Below are 20,085 nucleotides of genomic sequence, written 5' to 3' on the forward strand. Positions count from 1 at the left end.
TCTGACCTTGTCCTAAAATGGCTCCGTTGTCTTTCCAGGAAGGGCAATGTGAGCAGTAACCCGATCAAGCCCACCTGGATCCCGTTCAGCTCCACCAAGTCTGGAGAGGGGCTTCTGTCATTCTCTCTGCGCCTAATGAATGGTATGTGATGGGTGGATGGGGAATGACTTCCTATAGTCACCCACTGGCAGTTGTACCCAGTCTCCAACCCTTGTCCCTCTTGTACTTCAGATGACTGGCTCGCAGAGCGCACCTCGACTGTCTACTACCTGGGTGACCTCATTCACATTGAGGCCTCTGTTTCAATGACCAACCACATGCCCCTGAAGCTCTACATTGATCGCTGTGTCGCTACGTTGAGCCCAGACGAGGACTCCGCCCCGAGATACAGCATCATTGACTACAATGGGTAAGGAGCACTCTGCTTTCTCCAGCTGATCCTGTCTCAATGGCTTCTCTTGATTCACTCCATGTCCCTTTCTTAAAATTATTTCTTCAGTTGCCTCCTGGACAGCAAAGCTGAGGACTCCTTCTCAACCTTCGTGTTGCCAAGAGACGAGCGTGAGCTGGACAAGCTCCACTTTGACTTGGATGCCTTCCGCTTCTTTGGCGATGATCGTTCCTTGGTAAGAGGAAGCCGACCACTGCAAAGTATTTACAGCCATTCTGCATAACTGGGTTGTGCTCCACACGAGTGTCCTCCCACTCCTCTTCATCTAACTCTCCAACATATCCTTCTATTCCTTTCTCCCACCTGTGTTTATCTAGCTTCCCCTTAAATGAATCTACACTATTTGCCTCAACCACTCCCTGTGGTAGCGAGTTCCACATTCTCACCACTCTCTGGGTAAAGAAGTTTCCCCTGAAATCCCTCTGCTGTATATCCTGTGATCCTATGAATCACTAACATTAACCACTTTTCTCTGTTTCTAGCCAGCTTGCTATCCATTCTGCTACTTGTCCCCTGAATCCACCTGTTCATTGAGTTCCCAAGTTGGGAGGGAGTCACTATATAATGACTTGTGTTGACTGTGTCCCTCAGATTTTCATCTCCTGTCACCTGAAGGTTGCTGCAGTGGATCGGAGAGATTCCATGAGCAAAGCTTGTACTTTCCAGAAGATGCAGAATGTGTAAGTGCCCCCTCTCTCCCTCAGGGATGTGTTGTGTGGGGAAGTGATGCCCAACCTGATTGTGAAACTGATTCTCTTGTTTAGCTGGACCCCATTGGAAGTATCCAACAATGACGTTTGTGCCTGTTGTCACTTGGGCAACTGCAGTGCCACAAGGGAGTTTGGATTTGATTCCAGAGCAAGGAGGGATCTTGTACCTGACGCTGGTAGGACATTGATTCTCTAGATGTTGGAGGTTGCCCTTTACCCTCTCTAACTGGAATGTTTGATATTGCAGGGAGTGATGCTGAATTGAAGTGGGAGGGTGAGGCCTCCCTTGGACCCCTGGTCATTCTGGACACTGATGTGACAGACCTGGCAACCGAGTCCCTTAATGAGGTTGAGCAACGGATGGCGGAGAGGTCTCCAGGTGGTGAGTTGGCCGACTGCTAGTTTCCATTTTCCCCCTCAGTATTTCTTTCACTCACTGTTGGTTTCTCATTGCTGTTTAGGTGCTGAGTCTGAGGTGGTCCTGATGGTGGCCCTGACTGTGACTGCTGTCTCTCTGATCTCTGCTTCTTTGATCGCCTTGTTCCTGTACAGGAAACACAAGCAAACCCTGCGCAACAACTTGTGATTAATAAAGTGGTGAAATTAGCAAATCTGTCATGGTTATTGCTTGCATTTGGTCATTGATCACGGCTGGGGATTTGCATTCTGAATATGGGAAGTTTTCCATATTTATTTACTTCCATTAATGATTCTTGACCCAGTGGCATGCCTGCTGAGTGTATTTAAGCTTTTCACCAGATATCAGGCTACTGGGGTATCTGCCCCATTTCACTAGTTTATTAACAGCAACTTGGAAGTGTTTGCCTGGAGCTAGTTATCTTGGCCTGCTGTTTGTCCCTTGTTAAGGAGGTTTGTGGGGCTCTTGTGGATTGAGGTTAGTGGGACTGATTATTGAGCCCATGAAATTGCAACGTTCCTGGAAATTTTAATGCTGGGATTAGTTTATTACTAGAAGTGGAGGTTGTTTAGTCCTCTATAACTGACTGGGATAATGAGTCTAAATGGGGTAGATGTCCATATTCTAAAAATGATAGCAGCACTAGAGAGGGTGCAAAACATTTATTAGGCTGATGCCAGAACTGAGATTCGACTTATTAGGAAAGATTGACCTGTTTGGGTTGCCTTCTCTAGGAAAGAGAAGGCTGAGGGTGTTTAAAATTATGACTGGGTGCGATGGGTTAGATATCGAGATGTTTCCACTTGGGGGCAAGACCAGAACTCGGGGCCTGTAACTACAAGGTAGTAACTAACTAATGACTCCAATGGTGAATTCAGGAGAAACTTCTTTGCCCAGAGAGTGGTGAGAATGTGGATCTCGCTATCACGGAGTGGTTGAGGCGAATGGTGTAGCTGCATTTAAGGGGGAGCTCGAAGCATGAGGGAGGAAGGATATGCTGTTTGGGTGAGATGAAGGGTGGGAGGAGGCTCGTGTGGAGCATGGACTAGTTGGACTGAATAGCCTGTTTCTGTGCTGTCGATGGCTTGTTAACCTGCAGGATTAGTGACCTGAGGAATTGCATCTCCGAAGGCCCCTTAAATGGCTTTCAGTCTTGGCCGTGGCTCAGTGGACAGCGCTCTAGCCTGAGTCGGAAGGTCGTAGGTTCAAATCCCACTATAGAAAGCTTGAGTACAAAAGCCAGGCTGACACTCCCAGTGCTGCACTGTCGGAGGTGCCATCTTTCGGATGAGAAGTTAAACCGAGGCCACTTCTGGCCCCTCGGGTGGATGTAAAAGATCCTGTGGCACTTTTTGGAAGAAGAGCAGGGGAGTTCTTCCCTCTGACCAATTGTTATCCATCAGCCAACATCATAAGATGATCTGGCCATTATCGCATTGCTGTTTGTAGGCTCTTGATGGGCTGCCATGTTTCTGACAACAGTGACTACATTTCAGAAGTAATTCATTGGTTATGAAGTGCATTTTTTAATTTGTTCATGGGATGTGGGTGTCACTGCCAAGACCTGCATTTATTGCCCATGCCTAGTTAGGCTTGAAGGTGGTGGTGGTGGTGGTGGTGGTGAGCTGCTTTCTAGTCCAGCTGCAGTTTGTGCAGTTGGGCAGGGAGTTGTAGGATTTTGACCCAGCGACTATATGAAGGGACGGCGATATATTTCCAAGTCAGGATGGTGTGTGACTTGGAGGGGAACTTGGAGGTGCTGGTGTTCCCATGCGCCTGCTGCCCTTGTCCTTCTAGCTGGTAGAGGTCATGGATTTGGGAGATGCTGCCGAAGAAGCCTTGGTGAGTTGCTGCAGTGCATCTTGTAGATGGTACACACTGCAGCCACAGTGTGCCGGTGGTGGAGGGAGTGAATGTTTAAGGTGTTGGTGGGACATCCTGAACATGGTATGGTGCTGTATAAATAAAAGATTGTTCTTTCTAAACATCTCTCTCTGACGTGAGTGTGGGACCTACAATAAAAAATAATTATGTCTAACCAACATACTCGGTCCCCAAGTGGGATTGAGTTGCCGTACTGGATCTCCAACATCAGGTGGGGCTAGAATCCACACAAACTTAATGAGCACACTTTTGTATCTCTCGTGGCCGACCCTGGTCAGTGAATGCTGGCTGAAATCTGCAGTAGGACTGTTGTCAATACTTAACCACTTACATTTATGTCGCCCCTTCAACGTACTGAAATGTCCCAGAAGCGCTTTCAATTAAAATTTGACACCAAGCCACATAAGGAGATATTTGGGCAGATAACCAAAAGCTTGGTCAAAGAGGGAGTTATTAAGGAGCATAGAGATGTTTAGGGAGGGGATTCCAGAGCTTGGGGCCCAGGCAGCTGAAGACAAGGCCGCCAACGGTGGAGCGATTGAAATCTGGGATCCTCCAGAGGGTAGAATTGGAGAAGTGCAGATATCTCGGAGACGGGGGTGTTGTAGGGCTGGAGGCCTCAGGATGTCCCAAAGCGCTTTACAGCTAATGAAGAACTTTTGAAATGGAGTCACTGTCGTAATGTGGCAAACGCAGCAGCCAATTTGCAAGCTTCCAAAAACAGCAATGTGAAAATGACCAGATAATCTGTATTTAGTGATGTTGATTGAGGGATAAATATTGTCCCCAGGACACTGGGGAGAACTCCTCCTGCTCTTCTTCCAATAGCAGCCGTAGGATCTTTTACATTCACCTAAGAGGGCAGATGGGACCTCGGTTTAACGTTTCACCCAAAAGATGGCACCTCTGACAGTGCAGCACTCCCTCAGCATTGCACTGGGAGTGTCAGCCTGGATTATGGGCTCAAGTCTCTGGAGTGGGACTTGAACCCTCGACCTTCTGACTCAGAGGCAAGTGTGCGACCAGCTGACACCTTTAAGATGATCTACTGTTGGGGCAGGTTTCCGGTTTATTGATAACATCTGCAATTATATGGTTCCTTACCACGTTAAAATGCCTCACAACACTTCAGGCAGTGAATTACATTTGAAGATCAGAGACTCTTCTGCCTGCGATGGGGGTAGAAACTTTTGAGCACGTGCGGTGGGAGCGGTTTTCTGTCGGACCGCCAATCAGATGAGTTTGTTGGCTCAGGTGTCTCTGAACCCCCGAGGTTCGCAGCGCAGCGGGAGGCCGTTCAGCCCATCAAATCAGTGCCAGCTCTCTCTCTCCGATGCAGCAATCCAAACCTGCCTCTCCGAGACTTCCAGTGCAGGGGTCGTAGTCATGTCCTCGACTCAGCGGCTGAGCGTTCCGGCTCACGATGGTCAGGCAGTTCCCACTTCAGCCCTGTCTTTTTTGTTGGCATTTCATCACAAAGACTACGCAAAAAGTGTCAGGCAGATTGCTGGGAGGACTGTGCCAAGGCCCCATTGCCATGGGAACAAGCTGGCTTTGTTAGGCAGTGTAGGCCACACCTGTCCAAAATGGTAAATCAGCCGTCACTGTCCAAAAGTAATCCCACTGATCTACTCTCTTCCCATAGCCCTGTATAAATGCCAAACTAACCCCACTGCCCCGCTCTCTCTCCATAGCCCTGTATCAATCCCAAACTAATCCCACTGGCCCGCTCTACACGAATAGCCCTGTATCAATCCCCAAACTAATCCCACTGCCCCGCTCTCTCCCCATAGCCCTGTATCAATCCCAAACTAACCTGACTGCCCCACATGGTCCCCATAGCCCTGTATCAATCCCAAACTAATCCCACTGCCCCGCTCTCTCTCCACAGCCCTGTATCAATCCCAAACTAATTCCACTGCCCTGCTCTCTCTCCACAGCCCTGTATCAATCCCAAACTAATTCCACTGCCCCACTCTCTCCCCAAAGCCCTGGATCAATCCCAAACTAATTCCACTGCCCCACTCTCTCCCCAAAGCCCTGGATCAATCCCAAACTAATCCCACTGCCCTGCTCTCTCCCCATAGTTTTGTATCAATCCCAAACTAATCCCACTGCCCCACTCTCTCCCCAACGCCCTGGATCAATCCTAAACTAACCCCACTGCCCCGCTCTCTCTCTCCATAGCCCTGTATCAATCCCAAACTAATCCCACTGGCCCGCTCTACCCGAATAGCCCTGTATCAATCCCAAACTAATCCCACTGGCCCGCTCTACCCGAATAGCCCTGTATCAATCCCAAACTAATCCCACTGCCCCGCTCTCTCCCCATAGCCCTGTATCAATCCCAAACTAACCTGACTGCCCCACATGGTCCCCATAGCCCTGTATCAATCCCAAACTAATCCCACTGCCCCGCTCTCTCTCCACAGCCCTGTATCAATCCCAAACTAATTCCACTGCCCCGCTCTCTCCCCATAGCCCTGTATCAATCCCAAGCTAATTCCACTGCCCCACTCTCTCCCCAAAGCCCTGGATCAATCCCAAACTAATCCCACTGCCCTGCTCTCTCCCCATAGTTTTGTATCAATCCCAAACTAATCCCACTGCCCTGCTCTCTTCCCCATAGCCCTGTATCAATCCAAAACTAATCCCACTGCCCCGCTCTCTCCCCATAGCCCTGTATCAATCCCAAACTAATCCCACTGCCCTGTTCTCTCCCCATAGTTTTGTATCGATCCCAAACTAATCCCACTGCCCTGCTCTCTCCCCATAGCCCTGGATCAATCCCAAACTAATCCCACTGCCCCGCTCTCTCCCCATAGCCCTGTATCAATCCAAAACTAATCCCACTTCCCCGCTCTCTCCCCATAGCCCTGTATCAATCCCAAACTAATCCCACTGCCCCGCTCTCTCCCCATAGCCCTGTATCAATCCCAAACTAATCTCACTGTCCCTCTCTCTCCTCATAGCCCTGTATCAATCCCAAACTAATCCCACTACCCCGCTCTCTCCCCATAGCCCTGTATCAATCCCAAACTAATCCCACTACCCTGCTCTCTCCATAACCCTGTATCGATCCCAAACTCACCCTTGCCTCTGACTTAGACGGTTGTGGATTTAAGTCCCACTCCAGAGACTCGAGAATAATAATCTAGGCTGACACCCCAGGGCAGGACTGAGGGAGTGCTGCACTGTCGGAGGTGCTGTCTTTCGGCCGCAATGCTAAACTGAGGCCCCGTCTTCCCTCTCAGACGGGCGTAAAAGATCCCATGGCCACTATTTCGTAGAAGAGCAGGGGAGTTTTCCCCAGGTGTCCTGGCAAATATTTATCCCTCAATCAACATCACTAAAAACAGATGATCTGGTCATTATCACGTTGCTGTTTGTGGGAGCTTGCTGTGCGCAAATTGCTGCTTTCTTTCCGACATTACAATAGTGACTGCGCTCCAAAAAGTACCTCATTGGCTGTAAAGCGCTTTGGGATGTCCTGAGGCTGTGAAAGGCGCGATATAAATGCAAGTCTTTCTTTCTTTTACAGGCGACTTTGGGCCGATGGTTCCCAAAGCTCTCCACCCAATGGGGGCACTCTGGTTTGGTTTTTGGTTGATGACATCACCCAGTGTCTTCCTATTGATGGTTTTGGAGAAGGTCAACCCAATCTCTGCCTCTTTCTTTATCATAGGCAACGGCCTATTAAAAGTCAACCATGTGCTCCCTTTTTAAAGGGTCACAAACGATAAGGTCTGTAAATTAACATAAATTTGAAAGGAACCTTAACAAATCAAATTAAAATTTGGTTGCCGGGGGTGATGATGCACTCCATTCTCCGCGGCGTCCACCGGTCGCGGAAGGCCTCAAGCGTGCCAGTGGATACCGCGTACTCCATATCCAGGGCCACGCGGGCGCGAACGTGGCCGCGGAAGAGAGGCAGGCAATCGGGCAGCTCTTTCCCACCCTCTTTCCAGTTGCCTGTTGACACAGCTGAGGCGAAAACTCCCTTTCGTCTTTTGTGTCGCCGCGAGATCACCGGGACAAGCTCCGGTTCAACTTGGATGCGTTCCGCTTCTTTGAGGATGCCAGGGACCTGGTAAGAGTTGGCCAGATGTTGGAAGGTAAGACGGTTAGCGTTGACGCTGAGTAACTCCTGGATGTGTCTCCTGCAGATCTTCATCAGTTGCCACCTGAGAGTAGCTGCAGCAGATCAAAGGCCGGATTCGGTCAACAAAGCCTGTTCCTTCCAGAAGCCAGCCAACCGGTGAGAGGAATCTACCCCCGAATGGTGGACCTCTTTCTTTTTGGCGTATGGATGCATTCTGACCGATGGCTTGCTTCCTTGTTTAGATGGTCCCTGGTGAACGAGTTGGACCTGTCCCTGCTGGAAGGATCCAATGAGGTTTGTGCCTGTTGTGATGGGGGCAACTGCAGGGGCGAGAGATTGCGATCTGGAGGAAGACCACACTCCAGGTGCAGGAGGGAGGTCCCATCTGAGCTTGGAATGTTGTGTTGGGTGTTGAGGGTGAAGAAGGATGTTTTGTAACTGGATGGAACTAATTGTTGCAGAGTCTGAGCCTGTGTGGGAGAGTGAGGCCTCACTTGGACCTCTGATTGTTCTGGATGTAGATCTGGACCTAGTTCATTCGGTGGATAGTGAAGCTGTTGGGACTCGTGAGGATGTTCCGAGTTCTTATCGTGGTGAGTTTTGATTGCATGAAAACCCAATTCCAGTCCTGTGACTCCTGACTCCATATTGGCTTCTCGTTCTCGGCAGGTGATGTGTGTTCTGAGCTACTTCTGGTCGTGGCTGTGACATTGGCAGCTGGGGTCCTGATCTCCGCCTCTCTGGTGGCCTTCCTACTGTCCAGGAAACACAACTGAATCCTCTCCCTCAATTGAGCTGCTTTGTTTGTCAAAAAATGCTTCAATAAAATTGAAATGTGATTTGGTTGAGTTATAGTCTTTGGTGTTGAACTGGATTTTAAATACACTGTCATGGTGGTTTGAACTAAGTTGTCTAAATGACACTAGACCAGTTTTGGAGGCCTATATTTGACTGACAATTTCACCACACACTGAGTTTTCGGCAGTTGAAAGAAGGCATTTGCACCTGGAATAAGATTGTGGCCTTAATAGGATGGCAACTAGAATCATACAACACAGAAGGAGGCCATTCGGCCCATCATGCCTGTGCTAGCTCTTTGAAAGAGCTCTCCAATTAGTCCCACTCCCCCCGGCTCTTCCCCATATCCCTGCCATTTTCACCTCTTTGTATTTATCCAATTCCCATTTTTGAAAGACACTATTGAATCTGCTTCCACCGCCCTTTCAGGCAGCGTGTTCCAGATCACAACTTCTTCTTTATATTAGAAGTCTCCTCATCTCTGGCTCTCTTGTCAATGACGTTATTTACTAACCCTTCTGTCAGTGGAAACCGTTTCTCCTTATTTACTTTAATCAAAACCCTTACCATTTTGAACCCCTCCCTTGACCTTCTCTGCTCTAAGGAGAACAATCCCAGCTTCTCTGCATTAATATTGTGACCTTTGTAAAGGGATGAAAGCGATGGGGAGTTTCTGCCATCTTTCTAGAGCGAGTAGATGGGGTTACAGACACCCAGCAAGAGTCCGCTGTGAGAAGGTTCCAGTCCCACATCGGGGTCAAGAGACTAGACCAAAGCAGCATCTCCTTAATTGGCCATCTTGCTCCTTGTCCACTGGCGGTAGGTGTGTCTTGGCCTGGTACTGTCACTCTGCTGGCTCTGTTCCACATTTAACATCCCTTAAAGGTTAATTACAATTGCCTTTTTGAATATAGTGATGTAACCTACCACCCACCATCACACATGGGTGGGTAGTGGAATCAAACAGTGCTGAGGGGATTGGTAAATGATCAATTATCTTTTCATTGCACTCTGGCCTCTGGTGCATTTCCCCCACCCGCCCAAAATCCTTCGCCCACCCCACCTCCCATCACCCCCTGTTGGTGGCCGTGCCTTCAGACATCTGGCACCTCAGCTCAGACATTCTCTCCCTAAAACCCTCAACCTCTCCTCCTAATACATTGCTTCAAACCTACATCAGTGTCCAGGCATTTACCTGTCCTAATGTCTCCTCCTTTGACTCTGTCAGGTTTTTGTCTGATTTACGTGAGTTGAATGCTTTGCTTAGTTGAACATTGGGCGGTGTAACAAGGCACCACTTCAACAAGATGGTGAGGACAAAGGGGCAGGAATATAAGATGGCCATTAACAGATCAAATTAAGAATTTAGGAGGACATTCTTTACACAGAATGTGGAAATGGAGTGGTTGAAGTAGATACATTTGGAGTTGAGATACAGATCGACCATGATCGAATTGAATGGCGGAACAGGCTCGAGGGCCTGAATGGACTCCTCCTGTTCATTTGTAAGGGAGGCTGGTAGCATAGATGAGGGAGAATGAAATAGAGGGCTCGATGGGGTCGGGGTTTAGATACAAAGTAAAGCACGCTCTACACTGTCCCATCAAACACTCCCAGTGCAGGATACAGCATGAGTTGGATACAGGTTGCAGCACGAGTTAGATACAGGTTACAGCACGAGTTAGATGCAGAGTAAAGCTCCCTCGACACTGTCCCATCAAACACTCCCAGGGCAGCTACAGCACAGGTTAGATACAGAGTGTAAGATTCGCCAAACTTCCACATTTCCCCAAGATTATTATTAATGAAAGGGACCCTGCGTGGACATTTTAAAAAGGGTACCCAAAGATGGTGTCCGCACCTCGTGGCCAAAAGCCTGCAAGATTTAAAAAGCTTGGTCTCTGTGGCACAAGCAGCTTTTGGGAAATCGAAACCAAAGCTGCAGTTTCTGTGAAGAGAGACTTTTGTATTTTGAAAAGCAGACAGGACTTTGAATTATGCTTTAAGCCAAATCGCAGGCAGACGAAAACCAGTTAGGCCTATACTTAAGGCCATCAAGTTGTTTGCATAAATAATCGGAAACAGCTTAGGGAAGCCATCGAGGCTGGTCAGGCCGATTAAGATGTATTAATAACAAAACAACTCAGAAATCGGGCCAGTAGGTGCGATTACCGGCCATCTAAAAACAGTTAGTTTAGATTGCGACAATTATTTAAACTAGCCCGCCAAGATTGGGACAAAGAACTAACCTGATTTGGCGCGCAGATAAGGGTTATCGTGAGGAGTATAGCTGAAGGCCCCGGGTAGCAATCTCGCTCTCTTGCTCTCTTGCTCTTGCCCTTGACTCTGCTCTCGTGGCTCCGGCCTCTTGGGCTGCCACTTGTACTCGTGCCCTGGCCTCATGGCGGGTTCTCTCCCCGGAGCAGATTTTCAGTAGCCAGTAACACCATACCAATTGTTAGGAAGGGGAGCGAGGCCCAAGTCCACAGCCATCCAGGACGCCCAGGCCACAGAAAGGGGCGAGACGAAGTTGAGCAGGTAGCCCAGGACTCGTATAGTAGTCCGACGAGACGAGACGAGTGGAGACGAAGAAGATGATAACTCGATAAGGGCAGAGCAGGGCAGCGAAAAACGTATCGATAAGTAAACCAAGCGCCTAGTTATAAGCTGACGCTTGGGGAAGAAAGTCCTTGAGGACGGTGAAGACAAACATCTTGTTGAACAATGCGATAACGCAGGTGTCTACGCCACAACGAATATACAGGCGTTGGTGCATGGCTAGTAAAATCTAAACGGTAACGACTGGTGACTGTCCGGTAAATATAACGTTACCGTCGACGACCGCCCGAGGGAGAAGAGGACAACCCATCGAGACAAGACGACGACGGTCGTGGAGGGGAGAAGGTGTGTCGCAGTAGCTGACCCAGCACCGCACCCCTGAAGACCACGTGGCGACGGGGTACCTAGAAGGACCAGAAACCAGACTTCAAAATTCACACTCGTCAACAGTTGGCTTTTATCTTTGGATTGGCGAGCATCAATTCTGGCCCCTCATAGCTTAATCTAGTTAGGTATAAGGGGTGGGATAAGGATAAGGGGATTGTTAAGATAGCTGTTTTCCCTCGATGTGTCGTGTGTTCCCCATTCCCTGTATAAGTATAGTTATTTCGTATTTGCCTGTAATTTTATACTAGTAACTTCTCGTAAGATTGTGTTAATTTCTGTTTCAATAAAAATCTTGGTTTTCTCACATCCAAACCACCTGTGTACTCGAGTCTTTTCTGTATCGCCGCCTGTACCTAAGTCCGGTGTCTAGAACCCAGGGGCGTGGGAGCGATTCAAACCACTCACAAACAGTCAGAGGCATAACTGACTGGGCGTACTCGCCACCCCACACCACCACCCCCTACAAGAGTAAAGCTCCCTCTACACAGTCCCATCAAACACTGCCAGGGCAGGTACAGCATGGGTTAGATACAGAGTAGAGCTCCCTTTACAATGTCCCATCAAACACTCCCAGGGCAGGTACAGCATGGGTTAGATACAGAGTAAAGCTACCTTTAAACTGTCGCATCAAACACTTCCTTGGCAGGTACAGCACGGGTTAGAAAACGATTAAAGCTCCCTCTACACTGTCTTATCCAACACTCCCAGGGCAGATACAGCATGAGTTAGATACAGGTTACTGCTGGATTAGATACAGAGTAAAGCTCCCTCTACACTGTCCCATCAAACACTCCCAGGGCAGGTACAGCACGGGGTTAGATACAGAGTAAAGCTCCCTCTACACTGTCCCATCAAACACTCACAGGGCAGGTACAGCGCGTGTTAGATACAGAGTAAAGCTCCCTCTGCTCTGCGCAAACAAGGTACCAAATCCCAACCTCAGAGGATCACACCCTATTAACCACCTCCCTCAGATCTCATGTTCCCACAGCTCTGGTCTTTTCTGGATCCTCCCCTTCCTTCACTCCACCATTGGCACCTTGGGATGTTCTTCTGCATTAAAGGTGCGATATGATGACAAGTTGGTGTTGTTGTTCCAGTGTGACAGTCTCCATTTACCATCACACCCTTGATCAGTCTGTATGAAACTGGACAATTGTACTTAGAGTGACTTTGCCTCTATTTTGGGGTTTTAATTGGATAGACTGTGTGGTAAACCACTGTTTGTATTCCACTGTGTACATGCCTGGACATGCCTCGGCTGACTCCTCCCACAAGTCCTAGTATAAAGGTGACTGCTCCCCAGCCCCTTTGTATTCTGGACCGGTCGACCACTCGGGGCAGACCTTCATTCTTTTGTTAATAAAAGCCTTTAGTTACTCTCTTAACTCTCAGTCTTTTATGAGTAATTGATAGCGCATCAATTTTATTAACAAAATTTTTATAATGGAGAAGATCCTCACACCAGCATGCCTGGACTTAGATCATTGGGAGGCGGACTCATCCACCAAGTTTACTCACTGGCTTAAGTGTTTCGAAAAATTCCTGACCGCCTCCGCAGCAATCAAATCGGACGAGGACAAACTGGATGTCCTGACCTCCAAAGTGGACCACCGAGTGTACTCGGTCATCCAAGACGCGACCTCGTACGCGGACGCTATCAAGCTCCTCAAGGACCAGTACACGCGCCCAGTGAACGAAGTGTACGCCAGGCACCTTCTGGGGAGTCGTAAACAACAACCTGGGGAATCGACCGTGGAATACCTTCAGGCACTGTCTGTGCTTGGCCGGGCCTGTGGTTGTAAGGATGTAAAGGCCGCCGTGTACACAGAGGAACTTATCCGGGACGATTTTGTAGCGGGCCACAGATCCAATTACACCCGACAGCGACTGTTGGAGCAGAGTGACCTCGACCTCAACAAGGCCTCTGAACTCGCATTATCACTGGATGCAGCCTACCGGGGCATGGATGCCTACTCCTCTGCACCGTGGACGCCGCGGGGAATGACAGCCTGGGACACGGTAGGACCGCCTCATAGCGCCGTGCCACCCCAGCCACACCCCAGCAATGGCCCAACTACCGCAGCAGTGTCCCAAGGCCAGACAGCAGTGCCCCAAGGCCAGAAATGCTACTTTCTGTGGCCAGGCAAAACACCCCAGAGCGCGCTGCCCGGCGAAAAACGCGATCTGCTCGGGCTGCGGGAAGAAGGGACACTACGCTAACGTCTGCAGGGCCAAAGCCACCCCGAACCCCAGCAGTGCCACGTGTGGGCCATGCGGGCCGCCATCTTGGGCCTCCCCGGCCATGTGCGAACCACCGGTACAGCAGCCATTTTGGACGCCTCCAGCCACATGGGGATCATGGACGCCGCCATCTTGGACGACAGCCGGAACGCAGCAGGCCCCCAACACCGCCTCATCTGATACCCGCAGCGACACACCGACCCCTACGCTGGCATCCGTTACACTGGACCAAGCGAGACCGCACCAGCTGGCCAGCTCCACAATGGACATTAAGGTAAATGGCCACGATACAATCTGCCTTTATGACTCTGGGAGCACGGAGAGCTTCATCCACCCCGACACGGTGCGGCGTTGCTCTCTCCCAGTCCTGCCTGCGCACCAGCGGATTTCTATGGCCTCCGAGTCCCAGTCGGCGGACATCGGCGGCTACTGCGTGGTGACACTCGTAGTAGACGGGACCGTGTACGATCATTTTAAACTTCTGGTCCTGCCCGACCTCTGCGCTGCCGTCCTGCTGGAGTTAGATTTTCAGTGCCACCTTAAAAGTGTTACGATGGCGTACGGTGGACCCCTACCCCCACTCACAGTCCGCAGCCAGCAGCTCCCAAATTGCCCGCCGCGCACCAGGTGCAACCTCTCCACACTCCGAGTCACCACCCCCCCCCCCACTGTTTGCTAACCTCACCCCCGACTGTAAGTCCATCGCCACAAAGAGCAGGCGATACAGTGCCGGGGACAGGGTTTTCATTAAAACCGAAGTGGAGCGGCTCCTGAAGGAAGGGATTATTGAGGGCAGCACCAGCCCCTGGCGAGCCCAGGTTGTGGTCGTTAAGACCGGCGAGAAGCAGCGCCTGGTCATCGACTACAGCCAGACAATAAATCGCTACACCCTGCTGGACGCCTACCCACTCCCCCGCATAGCTGATATGGTCAACCAGATCGCGCAGTACCGCGTCTTCTCGACCATTGAACTGAAATCAGCGTACCACCAGCTCCCTATCCGCCCTGAGAACCGCCAGTATACTGCCTTTGAGGCAAACGGCCGCCTCTATCACTTCCTTAGGGTTCCCTTTGGCGTCACCAACGGGGTCTCCGTCTTCCAAAGGGAGATGGACCGGATGGTAGATCAAAATGCGTTGCAGGCCACTTTCCCATATCTGGACAATGTGACCATCTGCGGCCGTGACTTGCAGGACCATGACGCAAACCTCGAAAAATTCCTCCGCACCGCCCAACTCCTGAACCTGACATATAACAAGGAGAAGCGCATATTCCGCACAAACCGCCTCGCCATCCTTGGCTGTGTTGTGGAACACGGAGTCATCGGCCCCGACCCCGACCGGATGCGTCCCCTTATGGAACTCCCACTGCCCCACTGCCTCAAGGCCCTGAAGAGGTGCCTAGGGTTTTTCTCCTATTATGCCCAGTGGGTCCCCTACTATGCGGACAAGGCCCATCCGCTGATCAAGTCCACCTCTTTTCCCTTGACGGCAGAGGCCCGCTTAGCCTTCCACCGTATCAAGGAAGACATTGCCAAAGCCACCATGCACGCAGTGGACGAATCCATCCCCTTCCAGGTGGAAAGCGACGCGTCCGACTTTGCCCTGGCCGCTACCCTCAATCAGGCGGGGAGACCCGTGGCCTTCTTTTCACGAACCCTCCAAGGCCCGGAGACCAGACACTCCGCTGTTGAGAAGGAGGCCCAGGCGATTGTGGAGGCTGTGCGTCATTGGAGGCACTACCTGGCCGGAAAACGATTTACCCTGCTCACTGACCAACGTTCAGTTGCTTTCATGTTTAACAACAAGCAGAGGGGCAAAATCAAAAATGACAAGATCTTGAGGTGGAGAATCGAACTTTCCACCTACAATTACGAGATCTTGTACCGGCCCGGGAAGCTCAATGAACCCCCGGATGCGCTATCGCGTGGCACCTGCGCCAGCGCGCAGATCGATAGACTGCGGGCCCTCCACAATGACCTCTGCCACCCGGGGGTCACCAGGTTCTTCCACTTCATCAAGGCCCGCAACCTGCCTTACTCCATTGAGGAGGTCAGGACCATGACCAGGAACTGCCAAGTCTGCGCTGAGTGCAAACCGCACTTTTATAGACCAGACAGGGCCCACCTGATAAAAGCCACTCGCCCCTTCGAGCGCCTGAGCGTTGATTTTAAAGGGCCTCTCCTCTCCTCCGACCGCAATGTGTACTTCCTCAATATTATTGATGAGTACTCCCGTTTCCCGTTCGCCATCCCCTGCCCGGACATGACCAGTGCCACGGTCATTAAATGTCTGAACGACCTCTTCACCCTGTTCGGTTTCCCCAGCTATATCCATAGCGACCGGGGCTCATCGTTTATGAGCGACGAACTCCGTCAGTACCTGCTAACTAGGGGTATTGCCACAAGCAGGACCACCAGTTACAACCCCCGGGGGAACGGACAGGTGGAAAGAGAAAATGCGACAGTTTGGAAGGCCGCCCTGCTAGCCTTAAAGTCTAGGGGCCTTCCAACCTCCCGTTGGCAGGATGTGCTCCCCGATGCGCTCCACTCTATTCGGTCACTGCTCTGCACTGCCACTAACGCCACCCCTCATGAGAAAATGTTTGTCTTCCCAAGGAAGTCCACATCGGGGACATCGCTACCGCCATGGCTGACGTCCCCAGGGCCGGTCCTACTGAGAAGGCACGTGAGGACCCATAAAACGGACCCCCTGGTCGAGAGGGTCGACCTCCTCCACGCCAACCCCCAGTAGGCTTACATTGCATACCCGGACGGGCGGGAGGACACAGTCTCCATAAGAGACCTTGCACCCTCGGGGGCCGCAGTAACCCACTACTCACTACCACCCCCCCCCCACGATCCGATATCCAGCCCCAGCAGACGGCAGGCCTGGGCCCAGCGACCCGCTCGACACCTACGAGGACGACACGCCTGTGCCACAGCCTACGCGGGACTCGACGCCGGAAGCTCCACTACCCCTGCCGCCGCCACGCCGATCACAGCGGCAGACAAGACCTCCGGAGAGACTCCAATACACTAACTTTTAATACACTTCACCCCGCCGGACTCAATTTTAAACAAGGGGTGAATGTGGTAAACCACTGTTTGTATTCCACTGTGTACATGCCTGGACATGCCTCGGCTGACTCCTCCCACAAGTCCTAGTATAAAGGTGACTGCTCCCCAGCCCCTTTGTATTCTGGACCGGTCGACCACTCGAGGCAGACCTTCATTCTTTTGTTAATAAAAGCCTTTAGTTACTCTCTTAACTCTCAGTCTTTTATGAGTAATTGATAGCGCATCAGACTGTTTCTCCCTCGTGATGTCCTTTCTGTTATCAGCAGGGGCGGGGGAGCTTGTCCTGTTTTACAGACTACGAGTTAGGGGCAATGGGTGAAGCTCAGTCCCACACTGATCATCTATAAGAGGTCCTCCCCACAAGAGACAGGACACCACCGACAAGAACAAAGTCTCTGTCCAAACTAATGTCCCACAGTACATATCAACTGATTAAGGTCCAACTTTTCGATCCGGTACAATGAGGCAATGATCCCGTCCGCATCCAGCCATTTGTAGAAGCTTCTGGAAAACCCATTGGACTCCAAGTGTGTGCGTGCCAGGCTCCCTGGAGAGGGAGTGGGCAATGCCCACTGGTACACTCGAGGCCTCCTGTGACCAGTGGGCACCGCAGGGAATGGAGAGTCTTATTGACACGAGTAATATAATTATGATTTACTTTTATGAGTTTCCTGTTGTTTTGTCGAAAGAACATTCTGTGTTTGAGTTCCTTTGTCAGTTGTGCCACCATAAAGAGGGAGGCCAGGTGTAAATTCGTTCCTCTGTTGATGACACCGGGACAACCCATGTCATTTTATGGCTCAATTTTTCAAAATCCACATTAGACATAGGAACATGGGAACAGGAGGAGGCCATTCAGCCCCTCGAGCCTGTCGCTCCATTCAATGAGATCATGGCTGATCTGGGACCTAACTCCTTATACCCGCCTTTGGCCCATATCCCTTAATACCTTTGGTTATCAAAAATCTATCAATCTCAGATTTAAAATTAACAATTGACCCAGCAACAACTGCCGTTAGCGGAAGAGAGTTCCAAACCTCTCCCACCCTTTGTGTGTAGAAGTGTTTCCTAATTTCACTTCTGAAAGATCTGGCTCTAATTTTTAGGCCATGTCCCCTTGTCCTGAACTCCCAACCAGCGGAAATAGTTTGTCTCTGTGTACCCCATCGGTTCCCCTTAATATCTTGAAAACTTCAATCAAATCACACCTTAACATTGTAAATTCCGAGCTTTTCACCATTGGGAAAGTACGCTGGTCTATCCTTTTTAGATCCAAAGTGGATGACTACTGTATTAATGGTGCCCATCAAAATGTGCCCTTGTGCGACTCTTTCAGGTGGGGGTGATTGACCAAATTGTAATAGGCCCTCCTGGCAATAAATCCATCAGTTCTGTCTTTTTTTTCCTTTTTTTATTATTCTTCTTTTTCTTTTTTTTTCAAGTTGTATTTAAAGTTTTATTACTTCACAGTTGATTAGTTTAATCAAAAGAGCACCCCTATTGGTCGAATGTTTTCTTAAGTTACAGTCAATTGCTTTAATCAAAAAGAGCAACCAAATTTTAAATTAATTTGTTCCTCGTTTGGTAGCACCAATCAAAAAAATAAACAACTAAGCTGTACCTAATAGAACTTTAAATAAATGTTAACAAATCAAATCAGAATTTGGTTACAGTTGATTTGTTCCTCTTTTGAAAGAACCAAATAATTTTGACAAATAAATCTGTAAATAAACCGTTAAAACTTCAACCGAACCCTAAGAAATCAAATTAAAATTTGGTTTTCCAGCCCAATTATGCACTCCAGTCCCCGCGGCGCCCACCGGTCACGGAAGTGATCGAGCGCACCGGCGGACACCGCGTGCTCCATCTCCAGGGCCACCCGGGCGCGAACATAGCCGCGGAAGAGAGGGAGGCAATCCGGCCGGACGACCCCCTACAGTTGATTTGTTTAACCACCCAATCAAAAAAGAGTCACTCCGATTGGTCGAATTAAAATAGGCCCTCCTGGCAATAACTCCATGAGTTCTGTGATCCTCTTTTGGTAAAACCATAAATTTAGACAGATAAAAAACTGTAAATAAACCATTAAAACTGTAATAAACCAATCAAACTGTAATAAACCAATAAAACTTCAAATAAACCTTAATAATCAAATTAAAATTTGGTTCTCCAGCCCAATTATGCACTCCAGTCCCCGCGGCGCCCACCGGTCACGAAAGTGATCTAGCGCGCCGACGGACACCGCGTGCTCCAGCTCTAGGGCCACCCGGGCGCGAACATGGCCACGGAAGAGAGGGAGGCAATCCGGCCGGACGACCCCCTCGACCGCCCGCTGCCTGGACCAATTAATGGCCTTCTTCGCCAGGCCCAGGAGCAGACCCACGAGGAGGTCCTCCGACCTGCCCGCTCCCCTCCGCACCGGGTGACCGTAGACCAAGAGCGTGGGACTGAAGTGCAACCAAAACTTGAGTAGCAGCCCCTTCAAATAATGAAAGAGGGGCTGCAACCTCTCACACTCTATATAAATATGAAACACGGACTCCTCCAGACCGCAGAACAAACATGCGGTCTGGGAGTACGTGAACCTACTTAAATACCTATTGCACGGGACTGCCCTGTGCAACACCCTCCAGGCCAAGTCCCCAATAGAACAAGGGAGGACTCCCGCATAGAGAGCCCCCCATTGGGGACCTCCGCCTCCGTCGGAAGGTAAAACTGCACGCCACGGCGTGTCCGGACGGCAGGCGAAGATGGCAAAGTGGAAGGTGTGCAGGAGCAGCCCGTACAGGAAACCCCTCCGTGCGGAATGAAAAGGCACAGAGGGTATTTCCTCGAGACGGCTCAAGTTGTGAGGCGCCGGCTCCCGAGGGGGGGGTCGGGGCTGGGCGCCGACAAGGAATTCCGTCCGAACGGGGGAAAGCTCAGACGGGATCGCCCCACACGCCTGAGCCGCCTCGATACACCTAGTGGTGCCGGGGCGCACTTTCGCCTTTATCGACTCGATGGCATCGGCCGCGAGCCGGACGTTTACCCAAGACATGCGCCTCGCCAACTCCTCCGGCGCCATCCAGCCCACTCCTCCGCCATCGAGCAGGTCCCCGACTCGAGTCACCTTGCCAGCCACAGCTCTGTGCTCCGCCAGCCACCCGAACCTGCGGACGTGGAGGTGCGGATTCCTGAACAGTGGCTCCCGAAGGACAGCCACCATTCCTGTCGGGGGAGAGCTGCGCCTGGAAGCGACCCGGTTCCAAACCCATAGCAGTTCCTGGTAGAAGACAGGCAGCCCCCGCAGGCTGGCACGCGTGCCACCCACTTCCACAAACAGGAGCTGCGTGTCATAATTGAGGCCACGCAGCTGGCGGAGAAAATACGTCGCCAGCGCGCACCATCTTGGAGGAATCTCAACGTACAGGTATCTCTGCAGCGTCTGAAGATGGAAAGTCGCAGCCTGG

At 50.6% G+C, this 20,085-nt stretch overlaps 1 protein-coding gene across 1 annotated transcript in view; it reads left to right on the forward strand.

The window, feature by feature from the left end:
- The window catches only part of LOC147090516 (zona pellucida sperm-binding protein 3-like), a 42,606-nt gene that overhangs the window by 840 nt on the left and 21,681 nt on the right, over positions 1-20,085 (forward strand). The window contains exons 3-4 of the mRNA XM_085977039.1: positions 39-142; positions 233-410. Coding sequence (XP_085833165.1) covers positions 39-142; positions 233-410 — 282 coding nt within the window. The remainder of the gene's footprint in view (positions 1-38; positions 143-232; positions 411-20,085) is intronic.

Source organism: Somniosus microcephalus, unplaced genomic scaffold, assembly GCF_052327205.1.
Source record: "Somniosus microcephalus isolate GS21.2 unplaced genomic scaffold, FLI_Smic_1.0 unresolved_chr4, whole genome shotgun sequence".
In the NCBI taxonomy this organism is placed as follows: Eukaryota; Metazoa; Chordata; class Chondrichthyes; order Squaliformes; family Somniosidae; genus Somniosus; species Somniosus microcephalus.